The sequence below is a fragment of the Epithele typhae genome, assembly GCF_022376455.1.
Source record: "Epithele typhae strain CBS 203.58 chromosome Unknown BXZ73scaffold_48, whole genome shotgun sequence".
NCBI classification, from domain to species: Eukaryota; Fungi; Basidiomycota; class Agaricomycetes; order Polyporales; family Epitheliaceae; genus Epithele; species Epithele typhae.
In genome coordinates, this window is record NW_025954239.1 from 78637 (window position 1) to 96247 (window position 17611).

The window sequence follows — 17611 nt, forward strand, 5'->3', positions numbered from 1 at the left end:
TGGACAAGCTAAGGTGGGTGAGCGCAGGGGAGGGGAGTAGAGATGGAGAGAGAGGTGAGCGGGGGCTCAGCGGGGGCGCGGGGTCAGATGTGTGACGCGGTGGGTGTGTCGGGAGGGAGAGCGCAAGGAGGGAGCGCGAGCGGGGTGCGGAGGCAGACGGGGCCGTGCGTGGCTTTATAAGTTTTAGGGAGAGGGAGTCGTGATTTATGATGCGAGCAGCGCGGTTGCTCTCGCTGGAGACTGCCTGCCCGTTTCGATCGATTCCTGGCGAGCGGCTGGGAGGAGGAGGCTCGCTCGGGACGACCCGAGTGGCCGCGACAGCCAGAAGGCAAACGCCGGGGCTCAATCTGCTCGGCAGAACGGTCGCCCCAGAGCCCCGGCTAGCTGCCGCCCCCGCCCCCCGCGCTGACCGCCTCTCCCTCCCAGATCTCGCCCCGCCACTCCGTCAACGCACGATCGCCAGGCGCCTACCACACTCCGTGCGAACGCGAGGCCGAGACGCGGCACAGCGTCTCCCACGCCCGGCGTCCGGCGCCCGCGCCCGGCCGTCCGCGCTTCCCGTCCTCCTCCACCGTCAGTCAACCGTCATCTCGGCCACAGGCCAGGTCTCGACGCACCGTCGTCGGCCAGATTGAGTTCGCCCGCCCCGGGCCCGTGCAGCTGTCCCCACAGCCTGTGCGCCCCGACCAGGCGGACGAGGTACGGCGCAGAGCTCGATCGGGCCGCGCGCGGGCGTCGATGGGTCACGGCGGAGCCTCGCTCGCGCGCCCCCGCAGCCGCTCCGCCCTGCGAGGACACCCCGCGTCCGAGAGGCCCACGCGCGCGGGGCCTGCACGTGTGTGGCCGCGCGACGCTCGATCTGAGGTCTGAGGGCCCGCGGTGCGTGCTGTGTGGCGAGACCCTCTGGGGCGGCGTTCAGGCGTCAGGGTGGGAAGGAGGACTTCCCGTCTGGCCGTGGCGCGGGACCCTTCGCTGCTGCGCTGCGCTGTGCGCGGGCGTACTAGCGGCGGGGGCTCTTGCGATGCCGCGCTCTACAGCGCGCCCGATCGTGTGTGCTCCACGTCGTGGCGTGGCGCCGCGGGACGCCCGCACGGGCGACTCGACGGTCTGACAGAGTGCTGTCAGGATACGCTCGCCGGAGGAGGAGATGCGCGATCGGGCGCTGCGCGATCCCGGGACGGTCGGTCTGTGGACGCACACGCGCGCACGCGCACGCACCAGGACGTCGGACGGGCACGCTGCAGACCCCTTCCTTGTGCAGGCGCGAACGCGCGATCGGGCGAGCGGGCGAGAAGCGAGAGTCCACCGCCCCCCCTTCAATCGGTGGACGCGCGCGCAGGGACTCTGACTCGCCGGACGCGCAGTGGACGCGCACGGGCGTGCCGCGCGCTCGTCCTCGTTCTTTGGTCGCCGTCATCGTTTCATGGACGCGTCCTGGGAGGGGCCGCCGGCGAGGTTACCGTTGGCGGCTGGCCTGGGGCCAACGGTGCGCACTCAAGCGCTGAGGCTTTGATCCGTGCGTCCATGTGCTCGCTTCGAGCGCGGGTCGTGCCGGCGAGCCGTGCCGTGCGGGCCTTCGGCGCAGGCTGCCGTAAGGGGTTGCCGGCGGACAAGACCGCGCCGACACTGCGCTCAGCGACGAATCCGAAATCCGAACCGCGTCTCCAGGCGCGACCGGAGCTGGCGACTGGACTGCACTGGGCGTCGCCCGCGCGGGATCGATAAGCGGGCGTCCGGCGCCCGAGGGCTCGTCGCGGGCAGCCCAGGAGTCTGGAGAGGAAGGGGGAGTGCTGCTCGCGTCGACGGTGGGGGGGATTGTCATGTGCCGGCGCGTGTGTGTCGCTGGGGCTGGATTGGGGACCGCTGCTCGAGGCTCTACAGATGAGGCCTTGAGGCCTGAGCCCTGCTGCCGCCCGCGCGCCGGATGCCTGGTCGGGCATCTGCATGTCGCAGTGCGGACGGGCAGCTGTCGGTGCACGCCGCACGGCTTCGCCTTTGGGCGGACGCTCCGCGGAGCGCTGGGGCGATTGCCGCGCCAGGCGGCCGTACGCGTAAGTACCCGCGCTCGTGCGCTCGTGCGCCGGTGCAGGTCTCGCGCGACGCGCGACGCGCCAGGAGCCGAAATGAACCGCACACGTACATTTATCATTTTTTTTACCGTTCATCTCGTGCAGCGTGGGCCGTAGTCTGGATACCGGGCTCGAAGCGCACGCAGCGTGGCGCCGACGGTCGGCGGTCGGCGGTCGCGACGACGTCCGTGCACGCCTTCGTGCTCGTTTCAGCGCAATTTCCGCACCCATCTTTCCGTCGACGGTCGCTGATATTGAATATCGGACGAGCGCGCGCTCGTGGCCCCCGCCCGGTGGGACTTTGGAAGGACTGCGTGCGGTCGGAGACCGTCCCCGTCAGGCGCCGCGCCGCGCCGCGCCCGGGGATGTGGATGTGGGGCTGATGCGACGGAACGGGCGGGGGCGCACGGACGGTGTGGCCAGCGCCCGAAAAGGAGAAGACGAGGGCGAGGTGGCCCTGGATCGTGGCCGCCACGGAGACGGGCGTGCGGAGGGGCGTGCGGAGGCCAAGCGCGATGGTGATCGCGATTGTGGAGGGCAGGGTGGCCTCGAGGGCGAGCCAGTCGAGCTTGAGGGTAGAGACGTGTATAGGCGAGAACAATGGGAACACTCGAGCGCGCGCCGTCCTATCCTGTTTCGGAAACAGTTTTCTAAAGTCTAAAGAGCAGGAAGAGGATTGAACGAGCGGAGGCAGCCCGTTGCGACGCGCCGGCAGCCTCCGTTCCGGAGCCCGGGCTCCGCGTTCCGCCCGTTGCCCGAGGTGCCTGTGGACTGCGGCCACCGTGGTTGTCGCATGGCGTCATGAGCTTGGCGTGCATCGTGCGGCGAGGAGAGATCTGAGAGCCTGAGAGGCTTGTGGGGATTCGGAGGAGCGCCGATGACAAACGGATATCTGCCGGGTGGCCTGAGTGGACGGTGCGGGTGAACGATATATTTTGACGCCGACAGTCACTGGAGTCTGGGAGTCGTACATTAATTGCTCCTGACGGCGTGGCTGGCAGGTATCTGGAGCGGCGGCACGCGGCCGTTATCGTCTTCCGTTTAGCTGGGCGCTCCGTGGTCAGTCTCCACCTGGAGAAATTCGTGAAACGAGCGGTTCGGAAGCTCCATGAAGCCGCATCGGTCGTAGAAGCAGCACTTGAAGTGACTCGACATCCTACACCACCGTTGGGCGCTGGTGTCCGGAGGTGAATGGTCGCCGGTGTGCGGCCGTCTCCTCGGAAGAAACCCAGCGGACCGCGGTAGCCGCACGGAAGGGATGCCCAGGCTCGGTGCATGCGCGGATCAAGCCATTGGAGGGGGCTGAGACCGCAACAAGTGATCACGAACGCAAGATGGAGGACGAGCCGTTCTTCCAGGCACCGCACGCGCCAGTCTGGCCCCGCGCCCGAGTCCGCGTCCGAGTCCGAGACGGACGAGTCGAATCGATCTCGACGTCGGTGCTCGCTGATACGCCACGAAACGTGCGCCGCCCGAGACCCTCCAGAGTCCACACTCGTCCTCGTCCGCGCTCTTCTGGTCCCATTGTTGTTCTTCGGAGTCCGATGTCGACCACCGAGGGCAGGAGCTCTCCGGCGGCGACGCGAGCGCGCTCCGCGACGGTGTCCCGGCAGACTCGACATCAAGTCCACATCCTCGAGGGACGCTTTTGTGGTCGGGCCCAGGGTCCGACGTCCAGGCGCGAAGCCACCGAGGCTAACCCCGCAGCGCAAACCGCACGACGGCTGATCCGTCGCCCGCCCCTTGTTCTCTTCCTGGAAAGGACCCTAGGACGTTCCACGCCGCCGCCCCTCGACCACCACCCTCCGCGCGCGGCGTGGGCGCAGGACGGCACTTCCCGGCCGCACCGCCACGCTTGCAAGATGGCTGGAGCTGGAGGGTGGAAGTTGCTGTTGGTCGACCGCCGGGCGGGAGTAGGGCGGACGGCTGCTGCGGCGCATGCGGGTGGGGCTGGAATCATGGTGTGGTCCTGGGGGCCGTCCGTTCGAGCGTGCGTGCGCGGGTGGGCGAGCGGACGGGTCCCTGGGTCCACGGCGGTCCACAGAGAGTCGTGTACCGCAGCCGTATGTGTGCGCCGAGCCTCCGCGTGGCGTCCCGGCGTGCACCTTCGATCGGTGCCGGCGGGGATGGGATGGGTTGTGGAGGCCAGTGGCACCCCCATCCGGCGGTGTGGGTGCAGGCTCGTTCCGGGGTGGTCGTGCAGCCAAGCTAGTCCCAGGCGAATGTGCCTCGTAGACTCACCAGGCTGCACGCACGGCCCGCGCCATCCGACCGTGCACACACACGTCCGCGGTCTCGGGCTAGCGTCGCGTCGCGTCCTTCCCTGTCTTGCCCCGCAGACAGCTGTGGCGCCGCTCGAGGACCGGAGGGCACGACCCCGCACGCGTCGGAGACGTCGATGAAGCTGCCCTTGAAGCTTGGGCTGGACCCGCAGTCGCCCCGACAGGTCGAGCCTCGAGGCCCGCGACCAGGGTGGCCGCGAGGGGTATTGGGGCTCGCGAACCACGCTAGCTGCCATTTTGGGCGCGCGTGGGCTGATGGGACGGGCTCGGGCTCGGGCTCGGGATTGGGACCTGGGACGGCGAACTTCGAAGGGTTGATTGCACCGGTGGGCTGCCTGGAGGTTGTCGACAAACGACGTGCCCGGCGCAGGGATTGAGTACACCGAGTGCTGGAAGAGGCGGGCGCAGGTCGGACCCACTCGTCATCCGGGGCAGGCAATGACGTCAGCGCGCGCGCACGAGGCTCCCGGACGGCGTGGCGGAAGCAATCGATCACCCGCGGTCGATCGCGGGCTCGCACACGACCTCTCCGCCCTCTCCAGATCTCGCCCTCCCCGCCACACACGCGATCGGCCGTGGGTCGGTCCGGGCTGCTGCGTGCACACGCACTGTGCGTCGATTGGGGCGCACGTCCAAGTGCGTGCAGGCGAGGTGATCGGGCGGTGCACGGGACTTGCGAAGAACCGCTGGAGCGCAGGGCTCGGTGGGTGCGGATTACAGTCCAGTCCCAAGGAACGAACGGATTTAGCATAACAGGCACAAACAGACGCGGCGTCGGGACGCACGCGTGCAGAATACGAAGAGCATAGAATAGCGCAAGAGCAGACGTCCGGACCCGCTCGGATACATACCGAGACACCCATCCCAAACAAACCCGTCGAGTCGTAACGGCGGGAGCCCCTCCTCGACCCGGCTGGACAAGGCCGTCTCCGTCGCGAATCCAACCGCGACGGCGAACGCGCCTTCTCTGCCCCCAGGCGCGCCGCGCTCATGTGCGATAGTCGAACACGACGCGGCCCCAGTCTTGACCGTGGTAGATCAGCACGCCGCGGACCTCGGCGCTGTCGAGCTCCAGCCCGAGCTCGAATTCTGCCAAATGAAAAAGGGCACAATCGTCAGCACGTCCGATCATACGAGGGAGGGAGGGAGAGCGGTCCACAGTAAGGGTCGTGATGTGAAGGAAAAGTCCAGGGCACAGGAGAGAATGGAACGGGAAGGGATGGGATGCAATGGGACAGATGGACTAGTTACTCAGCCAGCGTCCGGGCGGCGGCTGGCTGCGGGATCTGTGCGAGCGGCGCGGACCGCTCGCGCGATGGGCCCAAGATCGTCCACCGATGGCTCGATACGGCGCCGACGGGAGAACACAGCACTTCATTCGCCCGGGCGCGCCCCGGCGATGTCACCCGCAAGCACCGCACCAGTAGCGTCGTCTTCTCGACGAGCGCTCGTGCACCGACGGAGTCCCTGAGCGAGCGCGCAGCTCGCAAACGCGCGAGAGCGGAAAGGGCGCACGGAGGCAAAATGGGGACGGACGCACCGGTGTAGAAGCCGTTCGCGTTTGGCACGCTCGCGTTCTGCTGGAAGCTCGGCAGCGCGCCAAGATCGATCGTCCACTTGCACAGCTCCGTGATTTCGCCCTGGAGCGTCCGTCCGGCACGAGACGCGAGGGCAGAGGCGCGAGGCGGCAGCCAGGCCAGATCGAGGGGCGCCGCGGGCGACAGGGTCCAGCGGGGCGTGTGCGGACGCAGGTGCGATTGCGCAAAGAGAACGAGCGCGCCGTCAGCAAGTGAACACCAAAAGTTGATCGAGAGCAGGGCTCCTCCGATCCTGTCGAAGCGCGCGCGCGGCATCTCACCTCATCTGTGTACCGCATGATCTTATCGGTCTCCGACGTATACAATGTCGCGACGAACTGCCGATCTGCGAGGGCGCGAGACGATGCACGAGGCAGAACGGGCGTCAGCGTCGATGGATCCTGAAGACGCGGCCGGCACGGGCCACATGGCTAGGCGGCCGGCCGAGACGAGGTACGCCACTCACCACTCGCGGTCTGTGAGAACTTGCTGTTTGCGTAGCGCGCCGAGAGGATGGGTGGGTCAGGAGGACGCCTTCGCGCGCTCACATGAGCAGAGCTGCTTACCAGAACGTCGTCTTGATGCGTTGTCTGCCAGGTCATCAAGTATCGTCAGCCAACTGAATGACTGTCCATGAGCATTAATGCGCACCCTTTACGCAGAATGGCGCCCTTCGCGACCAGGTATTGTATCCTGACGAGCGGAATCAGACCAAAATCCGGTATCGTGCAGGTCGACTCAGAAATTTACCTGTTCTCACAAATCGACACACCAGCGTCGTTCTCCCGAATATAGGCGGGCCGCTTGAGCCAATCCTCTTGCTCCGCGGGCAATTTCACCTGCAGGACAAAGGTTAACATAAGGGACTGGTAGGGCCCACGGACCAACGGGTCCCCGTCGAAGACCGCAGCGCACCTTGAGCATGTAAGCCGACGGCGCGATGACGCTCGACACGAGCGGCCGCCGCGCGAGACCGTATTGCGCCGCGCCGCGCACGGTCGCGGTGTCGCAGTCGGCAGGGCGCGCGATGACGCGGATTCGAGATCCGAATTGCTCCTGTGAAGGCGTCAGCGTGCGCCAACGCACACAGTCATGCGAAGATAGACCGGAGGGAGGGCGTACCTTGACTCTGCGGAACAAGTACTCGCTGCCTGAGAAACCTCCCACGAGAAGGAGCGCGTCGAGCCGTTGATCGACCTTCTTGGTCTGGGCTTCGATCAGGTCGACGACCTTGCGAGAGAGGAAGCGGTGTCGTGCCGTAAGTATGCGCACGAGTGAAGGCCGACGAAGGGACGTGACCCAACGAGTGCCACGCTCACGAAGACTCACCTGGCCAACAACCGGATCGAACACTTCTCGCCGAAGGAGGTTGCCGGGAATGGCGACTTCGCCGTTCACCAAGCCGACCGCATAATCGTCCGGATCTTCGACGTTGAAACACGTAAAGTGGAACATTTTGTCTATTCTTTGGATCAGCACGCTACTAGAGCATAAACCCGTTAAGTGCGCGGCGCTCACCGTCATCTTCGGCGCCCATATAGCGCAGCTTCTCGGTCTCGCTGAAGTGTTCCATAAAGTTGGCGAGACTGATGGAGTCGAGATGCGCCGGGTGGTCCGCGAGGAGCGCCTTCATCAACTCCTTGAACCGGAGGTCGAGGAAAAGCGAACCACAGTTCGCTCCAGATCGCGCACACATCTCTGCTATTTCCAGACTGGAGAGCATGCCGATGATCTTGTAAACAGCGAGGTCCTGGGAGAGCGGAGGCAGTAGTCAGCATTCCGCGGTCACCTCGGTTCAGCTCCGGGTAGTACGTACGACAGTACCACCACCGGCGTCACAAATCATGAAGTTCTGGCTAGCGGAGAGCTTGTGCACGTCCGTCAGGTTGGCGCAGTGCACTGCTGCCGCTTCCGGCTCGCTGTGAAAGGGGGGGTCGGCATTGGTCGGAACGCTCGACACGAACGCTCAGTGGGGCTCACCTGATGATGCGCAGGCGTTCCCTCCATTCGTGGTCTCCGGCTCGGGCAGAGCGAACAAGGCCCGCAGCAATCGCGGCATCTCTCATCATCTGGCAGCCGGTAGCATCCCATGCAGCCGGTACAGTGAGCCATACGTCCGCCGAGTCTGCAAGGCGAACGCGCGGTTGACATCAACCGACAAGCAGTGTTTCGGAATACCGGGTGGACATACCGAGGTCGGCCACCGCACCGATTTCGCGTGTAATCTGTTGCTTGGCATAATCCCAAAGACAAGAGAGGAAGTCGATGATGAGATCGATGGCTTTCTTGCCAGGCTGGCAATGCCCGTTCGGGGCTCTGTCAGCAAACAATCTGCCCGGCTCTCAGCAGCAGCTTACCGGGAGCGTGGGAAGGCGAGGATCGACACTAGACTGATCTCGCAGTGCATGGGGCTCGAGGAAGAGCTTGAACCTTTGGAGGGATCATCATTTCCCCGCACGAAGAGTAGGTAAGATGCCAACATACCATTCACACTTAACCGCGCCCGGCATAGGTCCGGCATTCTTCGCCTCGATGCCCCACGCCATAACCTCGCCATGCTGGTCGTAGAGTATGCACGTCGGGATCTTCCTGAACGTCTCGAAAGAGCCCGGCCAATTCAGAATCTGCTGGACTTTCCCACCGGCAATACGCGACGAGCCATATGCCTGTGATCACCGAGGTGCGTGAACGATCCGCAGGAAACGAACCTTGGTCAATGGAACTTACCACTCCCGAGAAGGTAGTACCTGGATGCCGGGCGTAAGGAAGATGGTAATGACGCGCATATGTGCGACTCACCGAAGTCGATAGACACTGAAACCTTACCCTCATCCGCATATGTGGGTTGGGCGAGTGCTTTGGGAGGAGATTGACTTCGCATGGACACTGACATGGGCACGGATCGGTCGACGGTCATCTGCGCGACACCCGGGGTCTGTATCGGAGTTGCGAACAAGTTGTACGGGCTCGGGGATCCTGGAGGCGACGAACCACCGCCAGGGACATAGGGGGGCATGGCACCATTAGGGTACTGACCGGGGGGAGGGGAGCCTTGGGGGTTGTATGGCTGCTTCTCCCAGCTGTTCCGGAGGGCCGCCGGGGGAGGAGTGGGCCCGAGAGGAGGTTGAAAGCCCTTCTCACCACTCTGCCACGACGGGAGTCCTGGTTGGGGGCCCGGCTGGGCGGACACCGGCCCCTGGGGAAAAGGATTGACTTGCTGGGCGGCATGGACGTGGTCGGGCTCGCGGCTTTTACCACAGCAACTCATGGCGGAGGGTTCGAAGGGCGCGCGTTGGTGGGGGTCGTGAAAGTCGTGGTGGGCGGGGAGAGAGGGGTGGTGAGTGCCGCCGCCGCCGAGGGCGGGTGCACTGTGTGGCTGGGCGCTGTGCGGGCGCGCGACACACCGCCTCTGTCAGTGCGGACAGAGCCAGGAGCGGCTACGGAGCACGCGCTGATCCGGCCTCTCCGGATGTGCCGTGGCTTTTGCTCGCTAGACCGCTCTCTGTTTCGCCTCCATCGTAGTTTACGTGTGGGACCAATTCAGTCGAAATACGGTCTCATGTGTACGGATGCAGTGGCATCTAGGTGCAAGAGTTACAATTTATGTACCCGATGCCCTCTCGGAAGCTGTAAATGATGGGTGAACTTAGAGACCAATATATTATACCCGAGTCAGAAAAATGAAAATCCAGAACATCTGAGACACAGATGTTGACGTTGACGTTGATGTTGAACGTTGAAGGCGTGACCTTTTTGGCGCCGAGGGAGTTCGGTGTTTTCCGAGATCACGTGCCGTATCGTCGCGTCACCGCACCGACCAGCGACGTCGTAGTGTGGTCTTCCCTCGCTACCACACACCCTTCCTCTTCGCCATGACGGGTGTCAGCTCCATGCCACGCACCCGAATGATGACCGCCGCTACAAATTGGCCGGTGGATCCTTTTCGGCCTCATGTCCAAGTCAGAGTTCTCCTGGAGTCATTAGCAGACCATCCACGCCTTACCCCCGAGGCAGTGAAAGCCATGGAGGGTCTTCGTTCAAACACGATAAAAAAGAAGGTGAGCAGCTCTTTTCATACGCTCCCTGCGCTCTCGGGACTCGATGCTTTCGAGAAACGACGTGGATACGTCCGCATGATGACTGGGGTATATAGTCACTTTGACTATAGTCAGAATGGTGAAGAGGCACCGAGGAGTACCACAGACGAGGACGCGAACCGATGGCATTTCCTTAGGCTCCGCGGCGCGGCAAACCTGGCCGGTTTGGTGGGAGGGTCACCAGGGCACGAGCTTCTCACATGGTTTCGGCCGAGGTCAAAATATCCGCCTTGTATGCCTGGACTGTGGTCCACATGGTCTCGTCGTCGCTTCGCTGCTCGCACTCCCATCGATCGCTCGCGTCCATACCGCTCCCTCTTCTGATCGTCCCACCAGCTATTATATCCTTGACTGACCACGACCCCGTCTTTGCTTCCAGTACCCACTCCCGGCGAAGATCCTCAAGCCGGCATCGATGCCGCTCCACTACACCCGCCTCGTGGAGGCGTTTGAGAAGAGCGCGCAGGGCATCGCGCGCCCGTGGTGGAAAATATTCTTCAATGTCTGGTAGGCCCCGGCGCCGCCTCGCGGAGCTCCGTGCCTGCCTATCCGTGGCCCGCACGATTCCCCAACCGCGACGGCGTGTTCTCAAGCTCATGCCGTCCCGCCTCACCTTGCCCCAAATTCCATTTCCGCGCCGGCAAGCCCCTTCGATCTTGGTGCGCTCGGGAGCACTCTAGGGTGGTTCAGTCCGGTTCAAATCCCCGCAGGTTCCCGCCCTTGCCACGGCCCCCACGCTTATTTGCCGGCCGCATCATGCATCAGCAGGGCGGACGGAACGAATGATATCGGACCGCGGAGCGCGAGGCTGGTGACCCTTCCGGGATCTCCTCCCCGCGCTGGGCTCCGGCTTCTGGGACATTTGACCACGTACGATACTCGCATGGGAATGTAGCGCACCATCCCGAATCCCGATAATCAATCCCTTCATCGTGATTGTCACAATTGCGACTTGCAGGTTAGCCGTCGAGGCTCTAAGCGCTCTCTCGGCAGTGGACCACAAGGAGCGTCGGTCAGATGCGAAAAGTTTCGCGGGAGAAGGGCCGACGACGTTCGGTGCGAATATCCGTCCCTGCATGGCGAGCGCTGGCGCGACGCTCGCTTGGCCCTCAGTGAGCACACCTCGGAGATGAACTCTTGGGTCGTTGGGGGTCTCGCGTCCCCGTAGGGCCCTACGCTCTTGGTAGTACTGTGTAGTTTCACGCTTGACTCTGCAAGTAAGCCGGGGCAAAGCTGGGATCAACTACACCCTCCTACCTACTACCCTAGACCTTCTGGGAGGCCTGAGGACTCAGCATGGGGTTGGAATGGTACGAGGATAGGAGGCAGTGTGGTTACAAGCACTTGATTTTCTGCAGTGGTCTCTCTGTAGCACGTGGGCAGAGGGCGGTAATATGATCGAAAAACCAGACGAATCCGCAAATTTTTTGCAGACAGGCTCTCATGTACTCACTACGTATGGAGGCCGATCGCACAGGGTCGTGTGCGCAAGCATTAATCTCCGCCTCCCGCCGGTTCGGGGGAGCGCCGTCCGCCGCGTTCCGCCCTGGCGAATTGCGGATGAGCGCGTTGCGCATGGAGCACAGGCAGGGACGCGCGCCGTGCTACCGGGTTCAGAGGGCGGAAAGGAAGAGGCTGAGTTGCAAAAGTGGCTACGTGTGCTACGCCAAGCGTGTGCTACGGGCCGTGGATGGTAACGACGATAACGCGAGCGGCCGCCAATCCATCCGCAGGTCCCAGAGGTGGGCAGCATGGACCGCGGCGGGGTCCAGTGCCGTGTGCCCCTCCCACCTGCGCTGCTGCCGCTGCCGGCGCCGGCCCTTGATAGCTTGATCCTCGAGCTTCGACGACTGCCGGATGCTTCGCGGACGGGATCTCCGCGTCTTCGAAGCGCCTTGGAGCCGCCGCGCCCGGGAAGTAGCGGTGGGGGGAACGTGATAAAAGGCAAGGTTGGGAACATCGTTCGACGCAATGCAGAAGGCGGGTTCTCACAGGCGCGGGGGCGGTGGTCGCAGCATGAGGTGTCCTTGTGGCCGACGCGCCCGCGCACCCGCGCTCGTGGTGGAGCCCGGCACGCGAGGCGCGAAGCTCAGTCCTCCAGGATCTCATGGTCGCCCTCACGAGCCTGTGACAGAGAAAGTCAGGATTAGCACTCGCTGGGAATAGCACGACGACACGGCGGCCGGCCACAGAGGACAAAGAGCGACGAGAGAGGGTGGGCCGGGGGCTCGGGCGGGAACACGCACCTTCTCGACGAGCGTACGCCGCTTCTCCCGGGCCTTGCGCTGCACGCGCACGTACCGCCCCAGCGGCGTGTCCTCCGGCTTTGCGGCGACGTCTGCCTCCCAGCGCTCGACCTCGACCATGCGCCCCGGGGCGAACGCAACGCCCTTACGCTTCTGCTCCGCCCAGCGCGCGCTCTCCTCGATACGTTCGACGAGGGTCTTCGCGAGGGCGGCCTCCTTGCCCTTGCCCCCCTTGGGGGCGGCCTTGGCGCCTTTGACGACCTTCCGGAGCAGCAGGACGATCGGGACGGTCACCTCGGGGAAGCCGATAGAGCCGTGCACAGGGGCGAGGCGAGGTACTCCGCGAGCAGGAAGCAAGCTTCTTCGGCAAGGCCTTCGTTGTAGACGCGGGTTTTGAGGTACTGTTGAGGGGCGCGGATGTTGGTCTCGAAGTCGAGAGGCGAAGGGTGGAAGACTTCGGTTTTGAGGTGGCAGAGAGAGTAAAGGTAAGGACGGGAAGGAGGTAGGGTGCAAGCGGGACGTAGACGTTCGTATGCCGAGTGAGATGCAGCATCGAACGCACGACTTGCAAGTGGAAGGGAACGAGCGAGCGTTGCGGATGAGTCTACGCATGGAGTTCTCAGTATCTGCAGTTCTCAGAGTTTGGTCGGAAACCTACTTCGCAGCACCGAGAGCAACTTGAACAAGGGGGTAGATCAACGCCCGAAGTTCACTTTCTTGACCTCCACGGTCGATAATGGTTTGCTTGTCGCACGCACGCGCGATCACAATTGACCAGAAGTCCACACAGTGTGCGTACTGCCAATTGTACACCAACTTGTACGCCTCCTACAATAAGTAGCGATGAGAATTGAACGCTTGTAGCAACACGATGTGGCTTACCTTCGTCTTCGTTTTCATGCTATTTCGGAGGTGAATAGCAAGCTGTCGGATATACCCGAAGGCATGCTGGTAGGCCGTGGTATGATCGACACAGAAGAGTTCGCTCGCCGAGTTTTTCATCAGATTGATGGACGGGAGTGTGTGCGCGCTCGTCGATTTACATGAACGGAGTAGCGTCATGTACGTGTTCTGCATGTGGTCGTGTGGGTGAGATCGTGGACACGCCGCTGTGGCGACCCTTACCTTCAAAACAGTGTCCATGACCGATTCGTCCGTGGCCGCCGCCAACCTCCGAACAGAGAGGAAAGCAGATATCCGAACAGTGTCCTCCGCGGTGGCCCAGTAATCCAAACACGTTTTGAGGTATAGCTTGATCGTCTTACGCGTCCCCGTAATGTATGGCACAGCTTTGCAGTTTCGCTAAAGCTAGACGAAGCATATCATTGTCGGAGACTTGTCCAACGAAATGTAGAACGTTCAGGAAGTAAGAAGTGATCAGCTTCTGCAGTGTTTTCCACTTCGTAGTTTGGGTGGAGGCTTGCTGTGTAAACCGCGGGATGAGTCGCAAGGTCTTTCGTAAATGTTTTGGTGACTTACAATTTGCCATTCGCCAGCGTCCGATACGGACAATGGTGTTCAAGCACAATAGGCGTGTATCGCAAGGCGGTCGTAATCAGCTTGTTGTATACTAAGCATAGCCGGACGAATCAACTAGCCGTCGCAACAATTGTAAGTGGTGAAGCGAACCTGAAGAGCGGTCAATTCTCCACGCGAGAACCTGGTCCTCTCGTTCATGTGAACTGCTGAACGGAAGGCGATCAGCAATTTCCGAAGTGCCTTGAGAGAACGATGCTACAAACAGAGAAGTCAGCATGATACTTGGAAGAGGTACCCATACGCACATCAAGTAGTGCTTTCTGCCACCGCTGCAGGATCTCCTTCGTGAGGACGGGCGTTGTGTCTTCCTCCATGGCATATTCGTACTCTGCCTCGTCCTCATCTTGCGCAGGACCGTCGTTCGGATTGAAATTTAACAGTTCCTGATCATTCTCCTGGAGGTACTTGTAGAACTCAGGGTCCTTCTCCGCAAGTTTTGAGAGCTCCATCAGATGCCCCGCTCCCTCCTCTGAATTCAATGAGATTAAAGCCATGCATCAAGGAAGAGACTTCGTACCGTCAAGGTCATCAATGTCTGCAAAAGACGCGTTGTCGTCGATGCCTTCTGAATCCGCGTCTTCTTCGCCATCTTCGCCTTCGTCTATTGCCCCCTCGCCGGACTGAAGAACTGTTCAGAGTACGCATGCAATGGACAAGAAGCACTCGTACCCTTCACCCTCATCCTCGCTGCCTCCCTTCATGAACCACCGCCAAGAAAGTCATCCACAGACATTCCCTTAAATCTAAGGCTCATTCAGACACACACACGAGCTTTCCGCAGAGCAACTCACCTTCCGGAAGTCTCTTCAACCCCTCATCATCCTCGTCGCTCTGCTCAGAATCGTGCGCCGCGGCTTTGCCCTTGCCCTTGCCCGCCTGCCGCTGTCCGCCTTCTTCTTGATGTCCCGGTGTTTGCGCCGCGCCTGGATCGTCTTCTTGAGCTGCCCGCTCGCGGCGAACTTGCGCATCGACTTTACGGGTTTCTTCCCCATGCTCGCAACGAGTGAAAAGAGAGCAGAAGTGTATGAAGCCGGCAGATATGTCGGAGAAGGAGTGGACTGTGGCTGAAGGTCGCGTTAGGAAACTTTTGCGAGGCGCTTGGCCGGCCCGCCATGGGGTTAGGGGTTGCCAGTCGTTACGGCGCTTGTTCCACTGCTGTTGACAACAACAAGGAAGACTTTGCACTTTATTGGCCGTTCTTACCATCTGCCACATCCCCTCTTTCGAAGTACAGAAGCACCGGGAAAGTGTCGCCACGCACCTCAACCAATTCTCGGCTTTCGCGGACTGCACGATCATCTGTCCTGGTCCGCCGGCACGGAGTCCTTTGAGAGTCTTCTCTTATCTTTTTCCCGAGCTCTCCTTCCCCAGTGAAGTATTATTTCTTACCCTCAGACCGACATGCAGCTCAGTGACCTGTACCGATTGAACGGCTCTGCGTGCAAAGAGAGCTCCAGCTACCTGTTGACATCATTGAGAGTGAAGGTCTTCAGGTGAGCATATATCTCCTCATGATTTCCTTTCAAGCATGAATGGCTCACGTGTATTCATCAGGCTTGCGCGTACCATGCAATGTACGGCGCCCTTTTCGGTCGTGTTTCTATGGCGTCAAGGGTATCCCGCTCGTGTTTTCGGTAACATATGGTCACGAAGATGTGATCATGGGCTACGAATGAGCTGCAGCTTTGAGAGTACATTTTCCAGAATGCTCGTTGTGAACAAGCAGGGTTTTTATTAGGGTCAGGTGAGTATTTTGGTAGCTCTTCTGCCGAGGAAGCGACCAGTGCATCTCGTAATCACCTTGATCGTTCATGCGGGGCCCATCCGACGTTGGGTCACGTATAAATGGCCCCTAGCTAGCGCTCCCGCGCCTTGCTCCTTCTCTTCTTACCACCCCCATACCCCGCCTCAGACTACCATGTCCAACCCGTGGGGCGAAGAACAACCGTTCACCATATCGGTACCCACACCGACATCGACCTTCTTCGCAACAAACTTGATCTGGCTCGCTTCCCGACGAGCTCGATGGCGCACAATGGGCCTACGGCACCCCCCTTGCTGATGTCAAAAGGCTCGCGGCGCATTGGAAGGACGGTTTCGACTGGCGCGCTTCTGAGACACGTATCAACGCGTTGCCCATGTACACGCGCGACATCGAGGTCGACGGCTTCGGAACGCTCAATGTGCACTACCTCCATCAACGCAGCAAGGTCAAGAACCGATTCCTTGCTGTTTTGCACGGATGTAAGAGGGTTCTTACTCTGGCACGCAGCGTGTTCTCAGATACTGTACTGACGTGTTCTCTGGTAGGGCCCGGGCATTTCCTGGAGGTGGAGAAGATGCTGCCGCTCCTCACAACAGCGTCTTCGGATCAACCGAGCTTCCATGTTGTTGCTCCCAGCCTACCCAACTTCGGCTTCTCAGAGGGAGTCAAGAAACCGGGTTTCCATGAACAGCATTACATAGAGGTATGGGTGCTTTCTGTCACACAATCATGCCTACCAAAGAATGCATGGAAGGTTCTGCACAAAGTCATGCTTTCGCTCGGGTACGAAGAATATGGTATGTTCTCGTCACGCGAACCACGCAAATCATACTGATACTGATACAATGCGCAGTGTATCAAGGAGGAGATTGGGGGCATGTTGTAGGTCCTTTCTGAGGTGCCGACAGGTTCTTCTGAATTTGCTGACGTGCCTGGCAGCTGGGAGCATCACTTGTGACTCGCTACGGCGTCAAACACGTCAAAGCATGGCACACCAACCTTCCCATGTACGTCTCCAACTCGGAACAGTAACGACTATCTCAGGCTGACTTCTGACAGCATGGAACCCCCCAAGCTGTTCTCGAACCCGATTCTGTACCTCGAGATGATATTCAAGCTGCCCTTCGACCAAGTTGCGAAGCAGCGGCTCGCCCATCTCCACAAGCATGTCACGACCGGACGCGGGTATATGCTTGAGCAGGCGACGAAGCCTCAAACGGTAGGATACGGCGTGACGGATTCCCCCGTCGGTCTGCTCGGGTGGGTGTATGAGAAGCTCGTGGGATGGACGGACGCGTACCCGTGGACCGACGACGAAGGTGCGCCCGGTTCCACCCTCGGCCCTATCTCCGCGCGTCCGCTCATGACGCATCACCGCCCGACGATATCCGAACTCCGATCGCACCCGCCACGCAGTGCTCGAATGGGTCTCCCTCCACTGGTTTTCGCGCGCGGCCCAGCGGCCACGCTCAGGATCTACTACGAGCTCTCGCGCGGCGGCACGAGCAGCTTCGGCGGGCAAGGCGACAAGTGGATGCCGATCCCGCTGGGGGTATCGTACTTCCCGAAGGAGATCTTCCAGTTCCCGTACTCGTGCGTGGACCCCTCCCTTCGGACTTGTGTTGCGGTCTTGCTGACTCGAGGATGAAGTTGGTCGCATCAGCTCGGCAAGTACGTGTACGCGGGTTACCACGACAAGGGAGGACATTTTGCCGCGTTCGAGCAGCCGGAGGCACTCGCCGGCGACCTGCGGAACATGTACAAGAAGGGCGGCCTGCGTATGGGGTGGTCCCGGGAAAAGCGGTACGCCTGACGTGGTATTCACTTGGGTCGGATGAAGGTGGATGTTACTTGTTGCTATATGTCGGCCGCTGTCACAGAAATCATATACGAGGTGAGGGTGTTTTGAGATTTACTTATGACCGTCTCTTGAAGAGGATGAAGCAAAAATAGGCGGCGGACAGTATGCCGGCACCTTAACTCATGTCATCCGCCAAAAAGACGGCAACGAGGTAACGCGAAAGGATGTAATAGGA

General features: G+C 61.3%; 4 protein-coding genes across 4 annotated transcripts; 2 read left to right on the forward strand and 2 right to left on the reverse strand.

The window, feature by feature from the left end:
- Positions 1–5339: 5339 nt before the first annotated feature.
- On the reverse strand, positions 5340–8821 carry BXZ73DRAFT_51381 (actin-like ATPase domain-containing protein; the record flags this gene model as incomplete). Its single annotated transcript, XM_048020618.1, has 18 exons — positions 5340–5440; positions 5892–5991; positions 6210–6274; positions 6395–6417; positions 6495–6518; positions 6580–6621; positions 6679–6767; positions 6844–6984; positions 7051–7158; positions 7258–7388; positions 7447–7678; positions 7745–7847; positions 7909–8053; positions 8120–8222; positions 8286–8358; positions 8413–8594; positions 8656–8675; positions 8728–8821. 18 exons carry the CDS (start codon positions 8819–8821, stop codon positions 5340–5342), a joined length of 1776 nt encoding a protein of 591 aa, XP_047875015.1.
- A 979-nt stretch (positions 8822–9800) lies between these two features.
- BXZ73DRAFT_91601 (uncharacterized protein) lies at positions 9801–10536 on the forward strand (the record flags this gene model as incomplete). The annotated part of the gene is made up of 2 exons (XM_048026035.1): positions 9801–9986; positions 10405–10536. The coding sequence occupies 2 exons, from the start codon at positions 9801–9803 to the stop codon at positions 10534–10536; spliced, it is 318 nt and encodes a 105-aa protein (XP_047875016.1).
- A 1578-nt stretch (positions 10537–12114) lies between these two features.
- Positions 12115–14802, reverse strand: BXZ73DRAFT_91602 (Noc2-domain-containing protein; the record flags this gene model as incomplete). The annotated part of the gene is made up of 16 exons (XM_048026036.1): positions 12115–12150; positions 12272–12609; positions 12674–12875; positions 12950–13099; positions 13154–13342; positions 13397–13560; positions 13586–13690; positions 13782–13841; positions 13901–13939; positions 13963–14005; positions 14056–14279; positions 14328–14430; positions 14452–14505; positions 14538–14553; positions 14622–14692; positions 14788–14802. The coding sequence occupies 16 exons, from the start codon at positions 14800–14802 to the stop codon at positions 12115–12117; spliced, it is 1809 nt and encodes a 602-aa protein (XP_047875017.1).
- Positions 14803–15728: 926 nt separating this feature from the next.
- BXZ73DRAFT_91603 (alpha/beta-hydrolase) lies at positions 15729–17528 on the forward strand (the record flags this gene model as incomplete). Its single annotated transcript, XM_048026037.1, has 11 exons — positions 15729–15770; positions 15832–16054; positions 16121–16278; positions 16330–16372; positions 16429–16457; positions 16515–16582; positions 16635–16894; positions 16992–17016; positions 17049–17168; positions 17226–17378; positions 17486–17528. The coding sequence occupies 11 exons, from the start codon at positions 15729–15731 to the stop codon at positions 17526–17528; spliced, it is 1164 nt and encodes a 387-aa protein (XP_047875018.1).
- Between the last annotated feature and the right edge of the window lie 83 nt (positions 17529–17611).